The sequence below is a fragment of the Nothoprocta perdicaria genome, unplaced genomic scaffold (assembly GCF_003342845.1).
Source record: "Nothoprocta perdicaria isolate Ctin4 unplaced genomic scaffold, notPer1 scaffold_256, whole genome shotgun sequence".
Classification (NCBI taxonomy): Eukaryota; Metazoa; Chordata; class Aves; order Tinamiformes; family Tinamidae; genus Nothoprocta; species Nothoprocta perdicaria.
Window position 1 is genome coordinate 126,921 of NW_020455484.1, and position 26,006 is coordinate 152,926.

The 26,006-nt window shown below is 38.7% G+C and overlaps 1 protein-coding gene across 1 annotated transcript in view; it reads right to left on the reverse strand.

Moving 5' to 3' along the window:
• The window catches only part of TTC26 (tetratricopeptide repeat domain 26), a 49,465-nt gene that overhangs the window by 8,061 nt on the left and 15,398 nt on the right, over nt 1–26,006 (reverse strand). The window contains exons 5-14 of the mRNA XM_026040421.1: nt 24,998–25,143; nt 23,391–23,562; nt 22,895–22,969; nt 21,683–21,785; nt 20,419–20,474; nt 18,540–18,593; nt 18,223–18,286; nt 11,898–11,986; nt 3,478–3,561; nt 1,345–1,414 (exon numbers count right to left, since the gene is read on the reverse strand). Coding sequence (XP_025896206.1) covers nt 1,345–1,414; nt 3,478–3,561; nt 11,898–11,986; nt 18,223–18,286; nt 18,540–18,593; nt 20,419–20,474; nt 21,683–21,785; nt 22,895–22,969; nt 23,391–23,562; nt 24,998–25,143 — 913 coding nt within the window. The remainder of the gene's footprint in view (nt 1–1,344; nt 1,415–3,477; nt 3,562–11,897; nt 11,987–18,222; nt 18,287–18,539; nt 18,594–20,418; nt 20,475–21,682; nt 21,786–22,894; nt 22,970–23,390; nt 23,563–24,997; nt 25,144–26,006) is intronic.

Genomic DNA, 26,006 nt, shown 5'->3' on the forward strand with positions numbered 1-26,006 from the left:
CATAGTCTCACATGAATGTATTACAGTGCTTTGTATTTTCTATGGCAGTTTTCATTAAGAAGGACATRATAGTAATTTTCTTACTTGATACAAAAAGACCACTACACTCATCACTGAACAGTTGTCTCTGTAAAGAATTTTATGAGCAGTTTGGGAGCCAATCTCAAAATTTTAAGACAGATACAGAAGAACACAGCAGCTCTACTGAAACTTCACTTCAGGAATTTAGAAGAAAGGAAGGCACMCCACAGAATAAGTAGGAACTCTATATAAAAGTGCTACATTTTTTTCTATTGATAACACAGTACTAATTTCACCTCTTGTATAAAAAGTATGACCATCAATCCAAACTGTGGATTGATGAAAAGAAAGAAATTGGCATGTCCTAGAAYAGAGTCAAAGATAGCTATTCAAAGGTGTGATGTGCTTGTCTGCGAAGATCACATTAGAGATGCTGACCACACACAATGCCCTGAAATCTATCTATTTAGATTGCATCTACTAATTCTCAAATTTGATTATGATATGAGAACATTTTTGTACTGAGGTACTATAAGTGAAATAAATCAGGCTAGGTAGTCTCAGACTTGAGCGATTAGAAAAGCCCACCTCTACACTGTATCACATGCTGCATGGTAGCCATGTCTACCTTGAGGAGTTTATTCTGTAATGTTTTAAGAAAATTTGGAAAGGGTAAAAAAAAAATCTACAGGATATTAAAGATTATTAAAGATATTAACAGCTTACTTGGTCCATTCTTGGACTAATGGAAAAATCCAGGTAAGAAAAAACATGCTAGTAATTATACAGGAAATCCTTCAGCCACAGGTATTTCAACAGGGGGAAGTACAGGCTGGTAGAAAGGGAAATTCCACATTTTACCTGCTTTTTTTTTTTTTTTTTCTTTACTCTTGGCTAGGCATCCAGTGCTGTCCTATCTTATCTAAAAGGGCACTGAGCTAGACAGCCCATTCTGTCTGACCCAGTATGGCTGTTTCTCTTTTATGTTTAACCATTTCAAGTTGTAACCAATCTTTTAAGACAGAAAATCTTCATTCAAACAACTGAGTAGACAATCGAGAACAAAAAAGTTCACAAGTTAGGACAAAGCCACATTGACAGAATCATAACAGCACTTCACTGAAGCAGCAGTTGCTTACRGAAGCTGTATGCATGAACAGTGGAATAAGCACCCACACTATAACCAGCTAGTGCAATCAGCTTTTCACTTTCGTAGTCTTAAATYCACCTACAACACTAAATTCAATTAGGAAAGTGGGTTGCCAAGACTGACGCAACAGAGGAGGATCTGTGTTCTGCAATGTTGAGAGCAAAGTGACTCACAGCAGCGGGCTAGCCAGCTAAGGTAAACAAAATCATTCTTTATCTTCTCGCTCTGGATCAAAAGGAACACCTGCAGGAAGAAATAAAAYAAAAGATTATACATGCACATACTTTTAAACAAGCAGAAGGCAGACTTGCCTCATTTCATCAGGCAGTTAACACTTAAGCCACATGAACAACTGCTTCAGGAGAAGGGGGAAGGTTTGGAATTGCAGGGCAGGAGGTAGCTCTGCGTGGCGCAGGTGGGGGATTTCAAAGTCGACCACGCTGTGCTGAGGGGGCAGCCTGCGCCGAACAAGTGCGAGTGGGTGGCCATGCAATTACAGATGGCACAAAGGAAGACAAGGGGCTGCAAGAAAAGCTATTTGCAGTGTGTTTGTTTAGCAAGCAATGCAAGCTATTAAATTAGTAGCTTCCTGAAATACCAGAAGTTTCACGTACATATTCCTTTCTGCCTCATAGGTGCCAGAGCTCCTTTTGGGTCAGCACTAAACTCTAACTGATTTGGTTTTAGCAAGGTTCTGAGGCAAAACATTGGCACTGTTCTGCATCTATAGACCTGTTCTGGCTATTTTTTTGTTTTTTCTTCTTCTTGTGCCTTTCTGCAGATATATTTGTTCTTTTACTAGGATGCTATTGGTAGAAATCAAAATGACCTCATAGGAGCAGGTATACCTACTGGAAGAGTGAGTTCCACTAATTACTGTCAGTTTTATTGGTTTGACGTTTCTAATCCTCTATTTCTTTTTGAAAACACAACAACAAAAAAGCATTATCACCATGAGAAGCATTTTATCATAGGGTTTATTTCATTGTACCCATGGAGGTAATCTTTTTAAGAAATACGGTGCTATATGTAGAGATATCATACAAGCCTGTGAGATGGTGGGGAGGGCTATTCTTCACCTGAAAGAGCCATCACAGTCAAAGATAAGATACCAGGACAAACTAACCCATTTGTTTAAATTATCCAATGATTTAAAAACTACRATCAGTTATATAACACAAGTTTGTACAGAACCACTGATGAGAACATAAACAGGAAAAACATCGATTAACAACAGTTTATACTTTGTATTACTTTTGCTGTCTGGCTGCAGCTAAAGATTTCTTACGGGGTTATCATTTTCATTTTTTGTGAACTCTCAGTATCAGCATAGTCTTATCAGCATAATTTCAAAAGATATTTACCTGCGTTTTCATTAAGGTAATTTAATCTAGCTAAAAGAATTGCAAAACACATCCATTTGGCCTGGCACACTTAAACTTTTTTCTAAAGGAGAGATGGAATTTCACATCACAGAAATTATGCAAGATATTGAAAGAAAATAAATAGGCCATGGGAGGACTTTGTTGTCCCAGAAAACCGAAGGGTTAAAAAAATGAAAAAAGAGGAAAAACAGAAAAAGACTCAAAAACTATATGCTTTGCTTAAAACAAAACACAGATTTCTTGGTGTGCTCTCTGATAGCTTTCTGGAAAAAAAAAAAGTTGCTTCCTTCTTCATAATAGCTCTATCTTAGTTCTGCATATCTTAGTTGTAATTAAGTTTCTGGAGTACATAGACACAAAAAATGCTGGATGTAGAAGCTAATCTCCTCCAGCTGCATCTGAATGCTGCTGAATAAGATAGTGAGTACTTCCTCTTTTCCTCCCACATCTCCCAGAGGAAGAAAATGTTTTTGTTTTGTTTCTTTTGTTTCCTTTTTTTTTTTTTTTTTAAACAAATTTCTAGGGAACACCTGACAGCTTGTAACTATTCAATATCTTTGTTTAAGTTGTCCTAGTTGTCTGAGCAGTAAGACTGCCTGGGATCCCAGACAAAGCGTAGGAAATCTGATTAAGAGGGCATTCTTTGATCAATTAGAGATAGTTGCAAGCACCCTTGTGATGCACCACGAGCAGCATGACTTCCCATGTACCTCACATTACCAGATTAGCAAGACAATCTTTTCTGAAGAGTGTTCAYCCACAGATTCAGTTCCTCTAGAAGGGGAAAATGACCCACACAATCTGCTTATATGCAGCCAACAATAAGATTCAGAGRGAGGAAAGGAAAGAAGGGAGGATTTGGAAAACATTTTCATTGTCTTATCCCTTTTTTTTTCTTTTTTCAAGGCAGTAAGCACATACCTCTTCAGCCTCATTAGAATTGCCCATGGCAGCTTTGGCTTGGGCGTAGTTAAAGTTGAAAGTGTCATCATTGTAGAAGTAACTCTGGAAAAYAAGACACACAGACTCAAAAAAAACTTCCATGGTATAACAACATTAAAAATAACCTCCTCCAATCTGAGTCAGACTATATCAAGACAACAAGAAGGAAAATGAAAAACCCACATTATGAACATACAGCACTTATAAACAGCGGGTAGAAAATTATGGCCTRGGTTTCCATCCTACATGTGTAACTACAAACATAGCTGAAACATTCCAGAGTATTAACCATGGGTGATCTGGAGAATGCTGCAAGCTCAAAGTTGCAGTGGCAAGTGCAGCTAAAGGCAATTAAAGCCTTTACAGCTTTAATTTTCAATTTGGGCATGCAAAGACATGCTGTAGTGCCTGGTTTCTTTACCCTCCCMAAAATTTACAAATCTAGGGTGGTGAATAGGCAGTTGACTCCCTAATGGCTTAAGGAGATGAACAGTTTGTTTTTCCAGGACTTCCCAAGGTTCAGCAGGAGATCCTGTGGATCTGGTTTTGTGACGGGCTGACACACTGGGCCATGTGATGGAGGTGGAGCTGCAGCACTGGRCCGGAGCCAGGGGACATACCTTGTTATAGGGCTTCCCTTCTCCCAGTATGAAGTGCAACACTAAGGCTTTTATTTTCTTTACTGCAGTATTAGACTGGACATACTCTGACTGGTGGTATATTATGTTGATCTAGCTGTATCTTTTCTGGTTGTGAGGGCCAATGCAGGAAAAATGATTTTACCTAGAAATGAGACATATCTTCGSGTCTGACTCAAATTGCTGAGATTTAATGTTGGTCAAATGTCCAGATTAAAGTGTAACTCAGATTACCAAAAGCCAGCTGAGCACATGCTCCATGATTCAGTGCTACCCCTACAAAGCTACCAGGTAGGTCTGGTATAAGTAAGCCGGAACACAGTACCTTAGCTCTAGAACAAATGGGAAGAAGCAACGAGGATTCCTGCTAAGCAGAGTTGCAGCACTCATCAAACAAACAARCAAACAAAAAACCTTAGTAGTAAGAGCATGGTGGTTTATCCAGTGCTCAAAGTCACTGCAAGAAAGGCTTTCTGGGTTTGTAACAGCAAGGTATAGGACACAGAAATGCTTTTCCTTTTATAATACATATGAGAGAAACAGAGGCTGTGTCAGGCAGTTGAAGTTTCAACTAACTTTTGTTTTGCTGCCTCACTACTAGTGACAAGGAGGTAAAATCATATTTGGACCTTGCAATGGATACATGGAAGCAAGGGACAAGAGCCTTTCCTAGGGCTTTTAGCTTCTTCCATTACGGAGAGAGGCTTGAGAACCTCTTCCTTTCCCCGTCCCCAGCATCCAGAAAAGTATTGACTGAGCTCCCCTAAGTACATCAAGCCAGACACATGACAGCAGTCTAGATCAGGTTCTGGAAAGAGCTGGGAAATATATCAAATATATCTTGCTATTTGGGTGAATTTAAGCTCTGTTTGTGAAATATTTCTGCACCTTTAGGGTGAAGTAACTGGTTTCACAGTATGAGAATAGAACAAAATGTTGCCATTCTTCCTCAATGATGGTTTTGGATGAATCAGCAGAAATCCCAGGTTAAGCAAAGGTGATGAGCAAGATGCTAGTTTTACTGCATTAATGCTTTCTTTGGTTCAAATACCCTCATTGTATTTTTGAATTAATATGGACAAATCCTCTCATCAGTAACCAAACTGAAAACCTGTGTCATTCCATCCAGGCTGTATTAGTGCTAGAGATCAGGAAGGCTGCAAAACCAAAATTGCAAAACTTGGCTGGCCAATAGTGCAGGATGTTTAGGTTGGCTAGTTTATCAATTATCTTCAGAATAGAGGCAGAATCCACACTGTACTCCACTTTTTGGGGGTCTTTTCCATGGAACTAACTGTGCTTTGAATGAAGTCTGTTTCAGTGAGATGCTTAGGTACCCAGCTGAACAGCAAAGCACTCCTTGTGACCAGAATTAAGCTGACATGGAATTAGCTGGTCTTCCCAGAGGATTTTCAGTGTTACAATGTTACCATCATGCCAGCTGGCAATACATTTATAGTAAGGTGTCCTCTGAAACATTCTAGTGCCTGGAGCAGTTTAAAACCATCATGGATGAAGTTTTAATCAATCACAGATGAAGCATGGATCAATCACGCGTGATATCCTGTTTGCAGGAACATCAGACAGAGTCTTCACAGAGTGCACAGCTCTACCTAAAAAGCGACAGATATTTTAGTGGGGTCGATTCCTAAGAAATGAAACACACAAAACACTCTGGAAAGCCACCTAAATCTTGACAGAGAAGTGGTACTGGAGAAACAATCTGCATCCCTGAAATCAGAAGAGGAGAAGAGTGATCTAACAGCTTGATCCAGCTGATCTAGCTTTCCCAGCTGGAAAATGGTCAGTAGCAGCTATGTCAGAAGAATCACACAACGAAAGCTGTAACGGACAGCAAACTCTTGTTCCTAGTCTTTGCTACTTATCAACCAGATTATGTCTCCAAGAACTAGCCCATATTTTATTTAGTCTTTGATCATTTTGCAACTGGTTTGATAAAATCTAAGAAACCTTCTGAACTTTTGACCTCAAGGATACACCATGACAATGAGTTCCATAAACCAAGAAAGTGTCATGAATTTGCTGCTATTCCACCACACCACATCTTGTTTTCAATCTCTCCTCATAATAGAGGTTTCAAATCTACCTTATTTATTCTGATCTTCATGTTGTATTATTTGCTTTTTAACTTCCCTTATAGCAAATAGTATCTCCCTCTCTTAACACAATGTTAAAAAATCTCCAGCAACTGTCTAAGCCAGTCAGCTTTCTGCATTTGAAAAGGGAGTGGCTGTTATTTCAAATAGGAGTATACAATTTGTCCTTATATGCACCAATCTTTTCTATATAATTTTTCCTTACATAGCGAAATGTTTTGTTACATCCTTATGAATGCCACAAATGTGAAAACTGAAGGAATGACAATACAGAGATTATCCTTGACTAAAATGGGTCAAAATAAGACAGTTGTATGGTTATTGAATGGATACCATTGGCCTTCTTGGCCACAASGGCACATTTCTGGCTCATGGTCAACCTCTTGTCCACCAGGATGCCCCGTCCTTCTCTGCAGAGCTGCTCTCCAGAAAGTCAACCCCAGCCTGTACTGGTGCAAGGGGTTATTCCTGCCTAGGTGCAGGACCTTGCACTTGCTTCAGTTGAATTTCCTGAGGTTCCTCTCCACCAATTGATCAACGTATCAACTGATTATCTAAACACATCACTTGGAACCTGTAGTTGGCAGCATAACTTGGTAAGCAAGGAACAGTTAAATTCTGAAACGATGTTTCTGCAATACGTCACTATTGTGACACTCCTAAATCTAACAATGATTTTTAAATATGCATACATATATACTTGCCATAATTTAAACCATCTTAGCTGTATTTAAGCTTATATTTTATTTCTTCCTTAACTACTACTTTCTTCTGTAACTACCTCACACCCTGCAAAAACTGCAACACTAAAATAAATCTGTGCGACAGACCAAAGCCATGGAGAAAGTGGATTTGCAGACCTGTATGCTCACAGCTTTCTAACAGGTGGGAATTGGAAAAGACTCCTAACAGCGGGTTCTTTGCCTCCGTGACCACTCACCTAATAGACACATATCTCTGAGTATGGAACAAAAGCATATGCAACATTGCCATCCTGTATATGGGATATAGAAACAGGCTTCTATTGTGCAATAGTTTTCAGTTTTTTGGTTTTTGCTTTTTTTTTTTTCTCCTCCCTGCTGATTGATTTTGGCAAACTATTACAGTTCACCACGTGGAGAAGCCCATTTTGCAAGCAGGGATCCACACGTTATAATATGCAAGACTCATCACTTTATTCTCCTCTTTCAACCAAAAAAAAGTTTTTTTAAAAAAAAAGGTCAAATAAATCTTCCTTTCCCCTATGCACACAACATAAAATTGTTTCCCTCAAAGCTGATGAGGTAAGTACACTCCTTTCTCTGTATGATAATTATAGCAGGACTGAAGGTATGCATACTTGTACCATAGTACCATACTTGTACTATTTTTGTCTCCCTCTTGATMCTGTTTCTAAATATTAGATCTATAGCTCACCTACATTTTCTTCTGCATGGGATCTTATGCTAACACTTCATGAACTACCAAGGACAAAATCTATGCTGTTCCTTTTCCCTTCAGATTTTCTTTCCAGCTCCACTTGCAATGCTTTGCTTTATTCCCTCACAGATGCAGAATTGCCTCATCTAATCCCTCACCTTTAACACTGCTCTTACCTCAAGCCTCTCTGCTCTGTCCTCTGATCTGTCTTCTGCCCCCTCTCAGACTCTGAATTTCTGTTACACATCTTGTTTGCTTTCAGCTGTTTCCTTTACAAACACCAGTCATGCCTTACTTTCCAATACTAATCCTGACTCCATTTGGCTCTCCAGATCCTACCCTTCTCTGCCTCATTCCTAAGCTTTCTTATACACCTTGGAGGCAATGATTAATCTCATTTAACCAACCTTTTCACGTTGGAACTAGTTGTTTAAGAACTTTTTAAAGTAAATGAAAAGAGATGGGCATTTCTGTGAGGTGACTCACTCCCTTCTAAGATAAAGTGTCAGAAATAGACAGGATGAATTCTCCTTTGGAAACTACCATCTGTCCCGGGCTATAGAAGACCAAGGGATTACTTGTAACTAGAAGCCTGACTTTTGATGGCTGAAGATATRCAGAATGAATCTCATATTGTTAGTTGCCAGCATTGAGCTTCTCCAGTTACACACACGCTCCAGACTCTTTGTCTCTTCATTCCACTGCCACCTGCGATTTTTTTCAATAGTCTCTTCCTAGAYGAAGTTTAAAAACATTTTCCTGGCCCATCTTCCTTGACTCATCAGCTGCTTTTGCCACCACTGCAACCCTAGTGGCAACCCTCATTTTCTTTGGGTCTCACCCTTCTTGGATCATAATAATCATCCTTATCTAGCATATTTCTCTAACCATTCTTTTTGAAGACCCCCATTCCCCTCCCAACCAAGTGCAGAATTCTCACTACTTTCACTTTGCTAGGACAAGATTACAGTCACTTAATCCCATTGTCAGGATCTAGCCTCTATCTGGGTCCTCATATCTGATTTATAACTGGAAATTTTAAAGGTACAACCACTACCATCCATCAATTATAGGTGATGTGATTATGTTGCAGTATAGTAACCACAGGCTCTTTCTCTTGAAAAAAATCAACATTGCCTGCCAGCAGGGAACCATTCAGATTACTTTCACAAAAGTAATATTCTTAGCTCACTCTGCTTTGATAATATTGCCCTACCTTAGCCCTTCAGTAGATGCTTTCTCTAAAAATGTATATGCTTTATTTCTTTCAGGGTCACAGAACCACAGATGGTTGAGGTTGCAAGGCACTTCTGGAGATTGTCTAGTCATCTAGTTCAAGCAGGGTCACCCTCTTCAGATGGCTTTTGAATATCTTCAAGGATGGAGATTCCACAGCCTCTTCAGGTAGCCTATGCCAGTGGTTGGTTTTTCCTCATGTTCAAACATAACTTGCCATGCACCCCTTGCCCTATCACTGGGCACCAATGAAAAGAGTATGAGGCCCTTCTCCTTACACCCTCCTTTCAGGTATTTATACACATCAATAAGATCTCCCAGCCTCCTCCAGGATGAACAATTTCAGCTTTCTAAACCTTTCTTCATATGAGAGAAGCTCCACATGAAGGGCYCTCATCATCTTCGTAGCTCTATGATGGACTTGTTCCAGTAACTCCATATCTCTGTCAGGTTGGGGAGCCCAGAACTGAACACATTGCTCCAGATGCAACCTTACCAGGGCTAGTAGAGAGGGAGAATCATCCCGATGTGGGCCCATGGATCTGTGAACGTAAATGATCTCTAACCTGATCCTCATCAATTAAAGGAAAGTCTTCCTTCTTCCAAACTTTCTCCTGTCTTCAGGATCTGGGATTCTGGAGGACTGCTCTTAGCTGTAAAGACTGAARCAACTCTGTAACTCTGCCTTCTCTGTATTCTTCATCACCAGGATGCCCACCCCATTCAGCATCTGGCCTACATTCTTCTTAGTCTTTCCTTCGTTACTGATGTATTTGAAGAAACCCTTTGTGTTGTCCTTCATATCTTGCCAGATTTAATTCCTGTGGCCTGTTCCTATTTGCACATTCTGGATACTCAAACTGTTTGAGTTTTGCCAGGAGCTACTTGCTCTTCCATGAAGGTCTCATGTGCACTCTGCCTAACTTCTTACTCACACGCTTGCAGTGATCTTGAGCTTGGAAGAAGTGATGTTGGAATATTAAGCATATCTCTTGGACCTCATTTCCTTTTTGGACCCTAGCCCACAGGATTCCTCAAAGCAGGTCCCTGAAGAGGCTGAAACTTGCTCTTCTGAAGCCAGAGTTGCAATGTTTTGCAATATTGCTCTGCTTCCTCCTTGTGGGATCTTGAACTTGGGTCACATGATGGTCATCATAGGTCATCATAGTCACTTCAGGCATTGCTGCTCCCAACCTTCACATCTCCAACCAGTCTTTGTTAGTACAAGTTCCGGCAGTGCATCTCTCCTCATTGGCTCCATCACCTGTGTAAGAAAATTATCCTCCGTGCTCTGCAAGTACCTCCTGGACTGTGCCCAGCTGTACTGTCTTTCTAGCAGACATCAGGCTAGCTGAAGTCCCCCATGAGAACCAGGACTTGTGATTGTGAGGCTACTTCAGCTCTCTGTAGAAAGCCTCATTGAATTCCTCTTCTTCATCTGATGGCCTGCAGTAAACACCCACAACAATATGTCACCCATATAAGGCTGTCCTTTAATCCTTACCTATAAACTTTCAACTTACTATTCATCCACACCTAGGCAGAGCTCAATACATTCCAGTTGCTCTCTCACATAAAGAACAACTCCATGACCTTGCCTTCCTGGCCTGCCTTTYCTAAAAAGTCTGCAGTCTCCCATGACAGCATTCCAGCCATGCAAGTTATTCCACCATGTCTCTGTARCTGCAGTGAGAACATGACACTGTAACTGCATAATGACCTGTAATTCTTCCTTTTCATTGCCCATGCTGTGTGTATTAGTGTATAAGGATTTCAGTGAGGTAGTTGAGCAGGTAGGTTTCCCAGAATGGGTGCAAGAGGAACATCCCATACGTGCCTACCTGACTGCATGTACCTGCTGCAGGCTTGAGCTGTGTTTTGCTGACTACTCTGTCTCTATATCTCTCCCCTTCCCTCATCTTTGCTAGTTTAAAGTCCTCCTTAGCAGGCTGGCCAACCTGCTGGCAGACACACATGCCCCACTTAGTGACATGAATCTCATGTCTCCCCATCAGTTGTTAGTCTTCAAACAGTGTTTCGCGGTCACAGAAACAAAAACTGTGTTGCCAATGCCAGTGGCATAGCCAGTTGTTATTCTGAAAAATCTCGTTACTTCTCCTTCTATCCTTTCCCTGCACTGGCAGGATTAAGAAAATAATCTGGGCTCCCAGATCCTTGACCATCATCTCCAGAGCTCCTGTTCGACAGTTTCCAATTTGCCTTTGATATCATTAGTGCCCATATGGAAGAGCAGCAAGGATAACAGCCCAATAAGTGGACGAGCCTTGGCAGTCTTTCTAAGCCATTTCATATTTGAGTCCTTGGCAGGCAACAAACCTCTACAGACAAGAGGCCAGGTGAGCAGATAGGCACCTCTGTCTCCTGCAAGAATCATTCGTAACTTCTTCCATGTGCTCCCACAAGGTCTGTCAGTCCAGTTATTTCCCTTGAAGCCATGTCCAGCTCCTCAATTTGAAGGGCACTAAACCCGTTCCTCAATTGCAAGTCTTCAGGAAGAAGACTTCTCCTCCTACAACTCTGCTCTTCTTCTGGCCTTCCTCTACAGTGCTATGACATACTGTTTCCTTCATGTCTTATCTTCTTTGTGCACTCTTGCTCATCCAACTCTTGCTTCCAGTTATCAACCACTGACAAAACTCTCTATCATTCATTGGTAAGCTTCTAAACAGACACTTGTTTTGTTTCCGTACTACCCAAACACAAAAGCATCCAGAAACTATCTAATTATCTTCCTCTTTTCCTGTGATGCCACTAATGGTCAAGTTGCAAGCAGGACAATACCATAATCTACAACAGGGAACAATAGCATTTCATTGTTACTACGCATTTCAATCCATTTGCTGGTTTTGCAAACGATATCCCATTTAGACTTGTTCGTGTTTCTGCATTTTTTCTGTTTACGTACGACCTCACACAGTGCAATCTTAATTTCACAGGCAGTACTACCATACTAAATAACAATACTAACCTTGACTGAATTGAGGTAAATCAGGACATCACCAAACTGTCTAAGCAGAAAGAAGCAGGAGGCCATGCACTGTCTCCCTGGAATGGTATCTAAAATTCAGAAGAGAAATGTAAATTTTTAGATTTACAAATTATGTTGTAATGGAAATTAATCCCACAGATTGCTGGGAACCTGGAAAGGGACTATATCCTAAAAATAGAACAACTTGCCTTTTCAGGCAAAGGATTATACTAGAGGTTAGAAAAACTACTAGATCATCTTGTCAACTTTCTACACTGCATACAAGAACTATTGCAAGATTGCATTCAACAGCACATTCTACAGTGAGAAACTGTTTAAGTAACAGGACATTTTCCACAGAACATCATCTATGTAGCATAGTTTTACCATTAGTCACTCTATTCTTTGGAAATTATACTTGTTACAAATCCCGAGTTTGTTATTCTGAACTCATTTTGTTTTCATGCATTCGGGATTGCCACACTGCTCACAAATAGTAAGGCCGTAAGCAAATAAGTTTGGCAAATCAGTTCAGAAGAGTGTCAGTAAGSTTTTATACTATGCTGTCATCTATTCTGAAATTGCTGGCTATGTTACTGAAAAGCTCTTTCAAAGCTTTTTTTAGAGATTTTAAAATGACATTACCAGGAATATTCTTCTGCTAGACCCAGTCAGCAGAATTTGGGCAAAATGGAGGAACGCAAGTAGCAACAGGGCAGATGTACTCTGCTCCCAAGTGGGTGCTCTGCCGAGCGCTCATTAGAGAGCTTGCTGTTCTGAGCAGAGTGGTGGGGTGACACGAGGCAGGAAGATTATATGGCTTTAGCAGTCCTGAAGTAATCTGATCCTGAACGTTACCATCAATTCATCCACAAATGAAAACCTAAACACTTCTTTTTCTTCATACAGAAATTTTGTACATTTGAAGGACACTGACTCAGTATCATTCCAAAAAAAAGCCAGCATTTCCCTGGAAAGCTGTAAATTCTTCTTTCAAGGTTAGGTAATAATTAYTGATGGAAAACATCATATAAGATCTCAAAACACATTTCAAAGAAAGGCCAAAGACTCRTATTTTACCCTGCTGCACCAGGAAATCCTGGGCTTGACATACAGTCATTTCCTTACAGAGATACTCCATCCTTATCCACGGCTGAACCACATCAGTCAGTTCTCCCTCTCAGAGAATTACTTATTTATATGCCATTCACTTGCGAGCAGAACCTGGCCTCTTTATTTATCTGCCCTTACTTACATGCAGGCCTACCTAACATTACCACCTATCATTACATTTATTGCCTTGGCAGGACAGTAAGAGAAATACATTTTTTTTTCAATGATCCTGTACTTTTTTGATAATTAGAATGTTGGTATCTCAAAAATATCCCTTTCCTCTCACATGCAATTTTTGAAGTTCATAAGCTCTAAATAAATAAATAAAAATCTAAAGACTTGAAATTTGAAAATAAAATTTCACTAGAAATAAATCATAATAATGAAATATTAGAAAATTATTTTCCCATAAATGGGAAATTTCCAATTTTCAGTACCTACTATCACATCCAAATTTTGGCAGGAAATCATGTATATCATTCTCCATGTACTTTTAATGAAAGATTTAATGCAAGTAAATAAATAAACATCCGTAAACCTATACAACTCAGCCACTAATAGTGCTAACGACAGCAAAGCTAGAGTTTAGAGTTCTAATCCATCCCATGTGACTCATACAGGAAGAGGAAAAAGTTCTCCTTTTTAAATGACTTTGGGTAACCTAAAAATACCTTTAAGAGAGGACTGCATGAAGTCCAGAAGAGATGTATCATTCCTCCTCACAGCACTAGATGTGCCTGTGTCTTAAAGAGGACTCCTGAAAATGTGAGGAGTGCTGTTGGCTTTGTACAGCGCAGTTTTTAAGAATTATGCTCAGCATGAGAAACATGGCATATCACTGAAATGTTAATGCCAATTTATTTTCACTACTGTTATATTCACTAATGTTCTTTTTGCCCCCATTTCTTTACTTATCTCAGAAATCTAATCTCTCATTTTCGACCAAGTTGAGACACTGGAAGAAGATCACTTACAGCATGAGAATTCTCTGTAAAAATCTAGTTATGTCCTTCTTTGTAATATCATTTCATGAGTCATTTAGGAGTGAGAATTCTTACTAAGTAATTCTTACCGAGCTGCTGTTCTGGGTGGTATTTTTTGCAGCTATAAGGTGAACATTGTCTGTTACACTGTAAGTGCATCATTTTTGCTGTTGTTTTGGACGTCCCTCCCCTCGTAAGTGCATACTGACTTCCAAAACATTTAGGCATTTCAACTTATGTTGGGAAGTGCTTTCACGTGAACTCTCTTCAGCCTATGTTCCTTGATCCCCTCAGTGAGAGTTCTCATTGAAAAAAGCCAAGATTTCATTGATGACCTCAAATGACCTTACCAAATAAAGGACATCGTTTTCTTCATAAACTAACTGTTCTTGCTGCTTTTCCCTTAATCTAGTCATAGGATTTCTACAGTTAGCAAAAGGAAGTCAGCAAGACAGGAACTAGGTTTGAGAAAATCTTTCACCCTCTCATCTTAATCTGTTTACTTCTGATAACCCACATTAACATCAAGAGGCTTGTGGGTCCAATTGCCAGATAAGAAACAGCATAGGATTTTTTTGCTTTAATGAACACAATCTGTTTTTCCATTATAGATCTGTGAAGCAGCTGGCTAACTTGATAAAAGTCCCTGAACAGACAATCTAATGGTGTTAGCTCTTGCAAGAACTGGCACAGCACAAATGCTGCATCATGGCTTCCATGCTTGCAGAGCATGGATGGCTRCTTAGCCCAGGTATAAAAACAGCTGGAATTTGCCTCTATGTTCTAAATCCAGCAAATAAAGGCAGCAAATTAAATCATTCAACATAATGATTAATATGTTAAGTTACATAAGAACATAAAAGTAGTTGCACTGGATTGACCCCAAAGTCTCCCTTGTTCAGAAACCTGCTACTAAGAATATATGGCTGAAAAAAAGAGAGCAGATTTTGATTTCACACATAAGAATACATAGTATGATATATAATGCCTTCCCTTTGAAGCTCCTCACTACTTCCAGCAATCTGCACTGACAGACTTCCTAACCAGCACTGAAAATTGTGTCATAAACTCTTCTCCTATGAACTTCTTTATACCTTTCAGTTTCTACAACATTCTACCTCAAAGGAGTTGTGTGCTATGCGACAAAATACTTCCTGCCTGACGTTTAAGCATCTTGCCTGATGTTCTGTTTCAATGCTCCTTAGTTCCTGAATCATACAGTGGCTGATTCTTCTCTATTTGTCTTCTCCATGTCACTTACCATCTTCTGTATCACTAATATAAACAAAATCACTCATCACCTTTCCAGGCCATGTAACCTACTTCATTTAATTACTCTTTGTTCAACAGGGTATCCCTTTCCTCTGGTCATCTTTGCTTGTTTTTTTTTTTTTTTTTGTATCCTTTCTTGTTTTACCATACTGTTTGGAAATGTAAGAACCAGAACAGCAAACATTATTCAAACTCACAGATACATACACCGTCACACTGATGATTTCTCTTTTGCTCTTTGTCTCTTCATAATTCCTAATATTCTATTCAATTTTCTCATCGCTTCTGATAATTTTATTACTACAGGTAAGGCTTTTTTTTTCCCACTTTTTTCCCCCATGTACTACTTCAGATTTATCAATGAACACTTGCATCTTATGACCCCAACCTGTTATATTCTTCTGCAGCTTTCATAGCTGCCAGAGCTTTCAGTTTTACTATGAGTAATTCTGCACTATTGCATGTCACTGTTTTCCTCACATTACTCACCATTTACCAATATGGTAAAAAATATTTATCAATATAAGAACTCTCAAATAAAAAAACAGCTCTCAAACCAATTCCAAACATTTTATCATTTTCACTGCTATTTCCGCTGTATTTTTTTAACAGGTGAGAAAGCTTACATAGCTCCTCTTCCTGAAATTAAGAAATTTTGTGAGGTTTTTACTCATATATGGACTTTGAATTTGATTATATTCAGGTCACTCTAATAGAACTGGTTCTTGAGCATAATATTTCAAGTTAGTTTCTATGTAACATCTATATTGGTCATGAATCACCTGTTTACTTGTGTGTTTTCTTTCTTGTCTTGCTAAGACAAAAAGTAGTTTTTAAAAATTCATTCTTTGCATCACACTATGTCATTGCACTTATCCATTCAATATGAACTCTATTATCTTATTATCTGTCTCCATAGAGCCTCTTAACTCTTTAATATGCCAGTCACTGTTACTATTCAAGCTAGCTAGTGAATAATTTAGCTTTAATAGAATCTGTCTCCTATTTGAGCATGTAATTTTAAACAATCCTGTGCTACTCACTGATAAGGAAAACATATTTACTTTATTTTGAGCTAAGGTTTTTTATAGAGCTTAGAACCATTTATGTACCAGCATCATCAACTTAATAAAGCCTAGCTGCAAACTGAATGCAAAAAAATATATATCCTCTACATTACCTCCCTTCTATCATGTCTTTTTTTTTTTAATATTTTATATTTATAGCTTCTTCTAAAACAAGGAGTTCCATTTGTTCATCTCCTTTTAAATCATCCACTATATGTACAAAAGCATTTATATATTTGGTTGTCATGTGTTTGTTTTTATTGCTACATTTTATTTGCAATTTTTGTTGGGTTTTGTTCTACCTAAATGAGACCATCTTGTCTATTTCTTATCTAAAAGGTTTGGTGAATTCCACCTGTGAGGATACAAAAATCATACAATTTTGACTTTAGAGGAGGAGTTACCTTGAATTATGTTCTCTTCTGTATCTGTCACCTTTCAAGTCTTTAAAAGATGCCAGGGGAGCACTGAGGCACCAACAGTGTAAAATCTTTCCAGTACTAATGACTTCATTTAGGTTTAGATGCAACCATTCATTCGCATAGGCTCAAATATTTTTAAAAAAGAAATCTTTCTATGAAAACTAAATTTCTCTTTATTTGTTTTCTCAACAATTTCTGAAGTCTCAGCATCTCTACCTTGTACTACATATGTTTTTTTTTAGTGTTTCAAAGTAAAAAAGTAAGGTTTTTAGCTTCCAAATAATTTACATTTTGCTTTGAAGACATCTTCTCTCAACAGAGTTTTTCAGGGTGTCTTCTATTTGTGTATCATTGTTACTCATGTGTGCTATGATCACTCATCACAACTGTAAGATTTTTTATGGGTTTCAAGAGGTCTTTCGCCACTGCATCATCACCCTGTGACATTGCTGGCATTGCAAACCCAGCTAGGTGTATGCTCAGTGAGTCACTTTGCCGCATTCTGATAAGTGGGAACCCAACTTCAAAGGGATATCCTCAATGAAAAAAAAAAAAAAAAAAGAATTGGTAGGGAATACTCATCAGCAAGATCATTTCCAGCTTTCCACTATGAAGCTTTCTGTCTTACCACCTCAGCAGTACAAGGGCTGCAAGTCTAGGAACAGAATGGCTCTAATATATTTCTGGGAATCCCTCTGCCTCTTGAACTCTTTCTCTTCAGCCACTCGGGACACAGGAGGCAGCATTCTGTCTTTGAGGGCTATGAGCTGCCTGCATCACCCATGTATACAAGTCCCTTGCCTACAGAAATAAACCCACTGTCAAACGCCCACAAAGGAAACTAGTGAGCCCCACTTCTGCTGAACTTCTGTATTTTGAGTTTTGATTTRAGAATTTTGTTTCATTTCGGGGAAGGAGGACAGAGTCTTGTTCCAGTGTACTAGTTTGCTTACTCCCTTTAATCTTTTGACTTAGGATTGATTTTTCTGATGTTTTCAAGATCCCACCAAGAAATGAGTCCAGAAGCCTCCTGCTCCCTCCGTAGTCAAATACCTCCTTACGGTGTTMTCACCCTCAGTTTCAGGGCACTCTCCATACCAGTATTTTACATATTCACTAAGCTCTCATCTGTGGTCCCAGATTTGTACCTGTCTGTAAGTGGGCCTTAACCACAACTGTCATCTAATCAGACTGTTGTCTTCTGGTTTTACAACGGGGATGATTAGTCAAAGACAAGCTGCCACGGTAATTATCACTGAAGACGAGTGTTTTGCAGCAGAGCCTCTCTTCAGGCCAAATTCTTATAGTAATGATAGAATAATAGAATCTGTACTTTAAGCCTGTGAGTTACTCACAAAATGCCTAGCACTAGCATTACTAAGAATCAGCAGTTAGATAAAGACATGATGGTGTACATTTGAATATCAAAAGAGGGATTACATATGGAGAAAGAACATTTCAGACATACCACATTCACTGGCTGATCCACCCACCAACTGGAAGAACTGCTGAGCAATTTTCAGATGATCTCTCTAGGGGGGAAAAGGGAAAAAAAAAGATGACAACAAAACAGTTTGATTAATTTTCAGGACTAGTAAGAGAGATCTGCACCTGCATTTTGTTAACTCTGGACTGAGTACTACMGTGGGAAAGAGAGGAGGCTTGGAGATCCTGCAATCGAAATGTGAAATGTCTCCCTCTTTCACCATCAGCTCCATTAAAACCTCTGCAAATCCATCCACATCCTACTGCTGGAAATGGGAGAACTTCATAGGCCTCACTTACCGAGCCTATTTCTTGTCCAAGTGCTGCATTTACTACTCCCTTGAGGATGTACTCCTAAAAAATGAAATAATTTAAAGGATCAGAAAAGACAAAATAATGATTTCAGGACATAAAGAAGAGCCTACCAGCACATTATTTTCATTATTTTCTTCCTAATGCCAACTCTATTCCAACTCAATTTAATAGGTAGCTGTTTAATTTAATAGGTAATATAGTTACTACAATAGCAAGTGCTTCAGTACCATGCGTAGAACAAAATGACCTTCAACATTTCATTCTGTGTGTTTGCTAGTCACTTCTGTAAAATATTTCATCTTGTTAATGGGTAACGTGCTTTTGGATGCGCCCTTTTTCTCAAAGATGATGCACCAGAAGGAACACCACAACACAGCGCCATGCCATCACCACCAATCTCATGATGTGACCAATCATCAAGTGCAATCCTGTTCCATTAATGCACACCTCAGGCATGCTCACAGGGTAATTACTACCACCCTTGCTCCAGAATGCATCATGTTTCTTACTGGGGCCATAATATCAAGAGCTCGGGTTATTTTACTGAAATTAAGAGTACTAGAGACTACAGGGCACTCCACTCCTATGAGTTACAATTACAGTTCAGCTCTTCTCTGAGCAAGATTGCTCAGCATATAGCAGACATTTATCTTGTTCAAATACTACCAATCAGAATTCTAGCTTTAACTCTGTTACACTATGGTAACCCTGACAAACCAGGGTTGCCCTGTTACAGATGTACACAGGAAAAGACAAAAAAAAAAAATGTATACAGACCAAACAAAGGTGTGTAAGGAAACAATCTGAGATTACCTAGCTGCTAAGCAATCATCTTAGAATATCAACTCTTTCCCAGATGCTGAATTAAATTTTATAGACATTATGACAAAAAAGAAATCTGAGAAGGACTCAAGCAAGACACACAAGTATTTTGCATGTCTTAATGGGGAGTTCCTTCAAAGTGTGGTAAAAGACGAGAAAAAAAAAAAAAGCAGATGGATTCCCACTGCAAAATTTTTCAAGTGGGTGATGATAAATGATATCATGATGGTATCTGCACAATGTACAAAGGTGGGTGATTTAGGAAAGAAAATGCAGGAGAAAAAAAAAAGTAGACTAAAGAAGCAATAACTGCATAAAACTGTTCAAATAATCATTGCCACATTGAAAAGTGAAAGGAGAAGTAAAAAGCAAAGCAAGAGAAGGCACCCCTCARCACAGAATCACCAGATGTGTTCTCGAGGAATTTCTCCTTTCCATTCCCTCCATCTAATCCTCACACAGACTCATGAAAGGTCCCTTTCATGCCCAGTTATGTGACCTTTGGAAAATAAACTGCAAAGAGGAACAAATCATGTCAGAACAGGAGTCAATAGACATTAGTTTTCACTCATTTCAGCCAAAGTGAGACAGGATTAGCCAAGAGTTATTACTGAAACTGTTTAATCTAACCTAGCTCTTTTTTTTAATAGCTTCAGGAGAAACCATGCAGGCATCTGTGCTGCCTGTCCAGAGGGTTGGTAACTCCTACTAAGGCAGAGGTGAGAAGCAGCGGCAGGTGGAAGAAGGCTTGTATCTATACACTAATGATCAGCTCCTTAGAAAGAAATTCGCACATAAGAGAGCTGTGATCTTAGTTGATCCCATGTGGTAGAGCAATAACCTTCTAAGTATTTAAATATGCACATATGATAATATTTTATGCAAGCACATTATGTTTATTGAAAAAAATGATGGTAAACACCAGATTATTAAGGGTGGGAATGTGACAAGCAGTCTTCAGGATGCCAGTTTTGCATGTGGCAGTTTTCACACCAATTTATGACCTCTCTCTTTATGTACTATGACATAAGTTTTCAATTACCTGTGGAGTTGTAGGTTCCAGGTCCTTAATCAGGTTATAAGCCTCCTGCACATCATCTGAAAAACCAGACGTTAGAATGCACAACAAACCTCAGCACACTGTATTAGAACAAACCACTCATCTTCTACAACATTCCTTGATAGTCACAGACAAAAGATAAAGCATTTAGACAGGAGGAAAAAGGGAGCTATAAATCACTGTGAATTTATATCACAATGGTGATAGTTTTCTAAAACTCAAATAACAAACATGGAGTGAGTAATAGCTTCTTTATTACTACAATTTTCTTGCTGTGATGACTTGGCTCCTTGTTCATAATGCAGTGGCTGCCTTCCCAGCAGTACAAGGTCAAGATAATAAAACCTTCATCTTCCTCTTTCCTCTGCTCACATTTATTTACCCATGGAGGTGGATAAGGGAAGATAATTCCGAACGGAAACTTTACCGTTTCCTTTATCAATATTTCAGCATCTGTCCACCAGTTCTTATCCTAATTCTATCAAGCAAAAAGCACTACAAGTACAGCAGTTACTTTAAGGTTGAACATATGTTATCTCACCCAAAGAAAAAATGACTGAAAAGATCTTAAATGTTACCTAATTCAAGAAAGATTTGTCAGTACAGTCTGCTTAGCAAATCAACTTAGTGTAGATGCCTTTTGGACTGGCCAAATGTYAATACAAGTCAAATAACGGTGACAAGGTTTATGAGAAAGTAGGGGATGGAAAAGCTATCATTACTAGACTTACACTAGACTGCACTAAACACCTATTCATCACTTGACCAATCAGTCCACTGTTGAACAAAGGAAGAGAGTGGGAGAAGAACAGAAAAAAATAACTAAGTCTAAGGGCTGTAAAATGGATTTGAAATGACATGTCTTCTTCACAAAATGTGGCTTTTTCCTAGTCACTTCTGCTCATATTCTGTCTGCACCATATTAATAAAAATAGTGGTCATTGCCTTGGTAGGATACATACCTATTATTCTCACGGACTAAAACAAAAATAATTCTTCCCCTCTAAACCCAAGAACCTGCAGTTGTCTGCTAAAGTAATTTATTTAACTGCATACAATTATGCTGCTTCTCTGCAAGTCGTGGGAAGTCTTACATCACTGTTTTCTACAGAAAGGGAATTAAGTACAGATTACTGTAAAGGAAAAAGAAAGGAAGTCTGAGTGATCAGCTGGAGTGATCATCTGAGATTAGCTGCATAGATACTACCCTTGCATCTATAAAAGACCCAGAGGAAGATGTACTCACCTTGTCGGAGATAGTAAATGACAAGATTTAGTCTGGCCTCAGGAATAACATCAACCAGAGGAGGCAGGACCTGCAAAGCCCCTTCTCCTCCTCGGAAGACAACCTGCAGAGGAAAGCAGATTATTGATAACAGCATAACAAAATCTCGATGTTTTAACTCAATTAAATTCTTATACTAACAGTCAAAGGAATTGGCATTGGTGTCATTCCTGCTTTCATATAATTTTATAAAAAATTGCAACACATGAYAATCTTTATCCTGAAGTACACCAACTATTTAATCAATCAGGAAAAGCTTTTAGCAGCTCAAAGCAATATATGGCATTAAACACAACCAAAACACGGGGAAAACAGATTAAAAAATAGTTTGAGATGTATTTATGTGAAAATTCAGGCTGGGTGGTTTAGAATTCCAAAATGACCAGTAGTAATCAATACTTTATACATCAGTTCACATCCAGTGACATCTCCTGGCAACATCCAACATACTGATCCAACTATTGACAAAAAAGGCCAACAATGAAACCCAAGAATGTTAATTTAGGAAAGCCCACTCTGGAAACAGTTTTACCTGTTGGAAAAAAAACCTGTGCCAAGTTTTGTGACTGTTCCTGAATAACGACAAAGCAAGCAGCTGTCCTTCATTAAACAACAACAATCTACTATTATCAGTTATTGAGCAAAATAATAGTAATAGAATTGGAGGGAGCATCAGCAGTTAATCAATGAGTCTTTTACATCAAAACACACACTTTTTGGCTTGTAGGGAAAACACACTTTTCCCTACAAACATCCTTGTCAAGTACATTTGGATAGAAACTATTTTACTGTGTTGTCTTAATGCCACTGACATCTTAGTCTGATTGAACAACACACCTCATGGTTACGCACCCCGACTTACTCTGCAGTCTCAGTATGAACCAGGTTGGGCAAAGCATCGTGGAAGGGTTATTGCCACAGGAGATTAAAATCATATGCCCTTGAGGATAAACCCAAYATTATCATTTTTATAACAGTCTCAAATTGTCAGGGAAAAATGATGGGCCGGGAAGAAGATGCACTTGATAAAACACTGATTTCTGGAATGGGTCTCACACRGCACCAGAGATTCAGAGGTCTCCAGTTTCCAAAATACTTTACTTCCTGTGTCATCAAGAAATGTTTTACAAATGAGTACAGTCTATATTAAATTTAGAGAAATACATTACTCACCAGATTGTGCTTAATAAGCTCCTTGGCAAACTCAAAAGAAGATGAGGCACTATCTGTCAAGCTCTTGAGTTCTGCCTGGAATTATATACATTCAAAAAGCTTAACAAGGAAACAGAAAAGCACACAAGATACAGCAGGTTCATATTACTACTTAAGCTGACAGAACACAGATAAACTCGGTTACAGGAAGAGCAGTGCCTTTCCAGTTGAATATGATTTTTTGCAGTTGCATAATACATATGGACACAAGGTCAAAAGCACAGCAGGGAAACAGTCAGACCCACACGCCCACACGGAGATGGACAGGGACACCCACCCACCGCAGCTCTCAATACAAGGGAGACTATGAAGTAGGGCACATTCCTAAAAGAAGGACACAGTGACATGGCAAAAGGCCGTTACCAACATCAGAGATCACGACAGATAACAAGCAAAAGAAACCTGTATGGGTTTGTGAACTAAAACAAGCAGAAGTGAAGAGCTTTCCAGCAGATACCTCGGCAGCCTTCCCATTGTAAAGGCGGAAATGGTTACAAGCCTTCAGGTTAAGAGCAATGGTGCTGTCAGGGACTTGCTGGAGGTAAACGGCGAGCACCTCCTGGGATACGTCGTAGTAATCCAGCTTGTAATAGCACAGGGCCACATACACGTTCAGAGCCAGGTATTCCCTGCAGGAGTGAGGAAAGAGGTAAAGGGAGCATTTAAATATCACAAGATAGTTACACGACAGAACATAAAAGTCAGTAACAAAGCCCTCACATGTCTATGCATCTTCTACAAGCCCATCAAAATTGGGGAATTCTGAGAAATGCTTACTGGGTAACTACAGTCCTAGATTCTGCTAGATAAATTGCATAGAATCAGCTACAGTGTGATATATATATAATATAAATATATATATATAAATTTTATTACTAACAGCAGCTACCACAATTTAAAAAAAACTATCTACAGACCTGTGGGTTTGCAAATTTGAGAAACAGTGGCAACTTCATACTAAGAAATGAACACAAGAAACTCTATATTTGGCCTAACAGTGAAGGATTTTCTATGTAACATGAAAAAATACATCCAAAAAACACATAAAACTTCACAAATATTTTTAATGGCTATTATTAACTCCATGTCAAGTGCAATTGCTTCAAAAACTTGCCATTACAAGCTCTGAAGCCAGAAGAACTAGATAGAGAAATAAGGTAGACATTTGTGGCAACTAAGCAAAAGGATAATTATTATGAAGGTTACTAATTTAACATTGAGTGATGGTCTCTACAGGATTTGGCAGTTCAAGCATCTTCCCTGAGCATTAAGTCACATACTAGTATGCATTATGAGGGAGTTTTAGCTTTCTCTGCAGCATTCAGGAGGAAAAACTGTCAAAATACAATTTTGTACTGTAGAGTGGCAGTTTCTGTTTTGCCAAACTATTCTTTGACTCCTGCTCATAGGTCGGCAGAGCTGTAAAAGGGAGGTAGAGGCAGGATTCTAAAAGGCAAAATTGTTCAAAGGTGTAGAAGTGGAAGGAGAAGGCATGGAATGGACACCATGACATCTTTTATTGCTTAAAATGAATATTTTCAGAYACTTAAGAATTAGTTTCCTTTCTCGTTAAATTCTGAATTTAAAAGTTGCAGAATATGACAAAAAAAGAAACCCTCAGAAACTGTTGCAGCAGAATAAATAGAAACAAAGAATCTCAAACCTAAAGGAACACATATATCTCTACATAAAAACTAAACCTGAACTCTTAGAAGGCTGAAAGTGAAAGAAAAGCCAATAATCACGAGCTTTCCAGGCCAGCACAACAAAACAGATATTCAATTTATATAATTCCAGAAAGAAAGAAAGATCTATGAATGGATTAGAAGAAAATAGCACTAAAAAAAGCAACGAGAACCCTTTAARTATGTATTTTTCAATAATGATTTTCAATACACAGATTTGAGGGGATGCAACTTGTTCATAGTTCGTGGTGAAAGGGCCATAGTAACTGAAAAAAATACCTATTTTCAGAAAATAAGTGATTAAATGGACTCCAAACACTAGCAAACCCCAGAGTGGAGATGCCAAATGGACTCCAAAGACCCGAGCGGAGATGCCCACCGATTATCGAGGAGGATGCGTTTATAGATGTCGATAGCTTCTTGGTAATGGGACCGCATGTAGTGGATAGACGCCAGGCTAAGCTGATCTTCCGTGACGTCTTGCAGGTTCTGGTGAAAGCTCATCAGCTTCTTCTCATCGCTGAACTGAAACATAAAGGGTAACAGTCTCGAGAGAGTTCAGTGAGAAAAACATTGCGAGTTAATTAGTTGGGTTAGTTTTGTTCTTGCTGGCAAGCAGCAGGTGATTCATATTGAACATCTGGAAAAACTCTTTCAAGTCAATTTGACCAATGGAGAAAGCCCAAAATAAAAAARGCAGACCAGTTGAAACTGGATAAATCTGAGGCTAAAACTAAGTACATGCTTTTCTTTAAGGTGTGATCTAGACATAATTATATGTCACATGCCTTGATGGATAAGGTTGAATTACACATTTCACATACAGAATTTGGAAAGACAACATCTGAATGTTACTATTTGAGCCAAAAGAAATTTTGATTTGCACATCAAAATCTTACTTCCTAGGGACAACAGAAAGATGTAAGTCTTGCCAAGACAACAAACTCATTCTCATCAAATCTCTTCAGAGCAACAACAAATGTTCTTTCATCAGTCCTTTAAAATTTCAGTTTCCTTAATTAAGGAGCTTATTTTTAAAAACACAGTACAGTGCATAACAAAGAAATGGTAAAAGCAGGGAACAGAGTTAAATAATCATTTAATATTTGCATTACAATAGTAAAGTCAAAAACTGATTCACCTAATCAGTTTACCTAAAAAAAMCCCAGCTTCTCTTGCTGTTTTTGCTGGTATCAGCAACAGACATTACAAATTTTTCCTCTTGCATGCAAATTCCCTCTTACACATTTGTTCTTTATCTGAAATACCTACCTGCCATTTTTCTAAAACCCTTTTCCTCCCTCATTGAGCTAGCCACACAATGAAACTCCAATACAAAGGCAAGAGAAGCTGCTAAACAGAACTCTGTACAGGAAGCTTTGTATTAG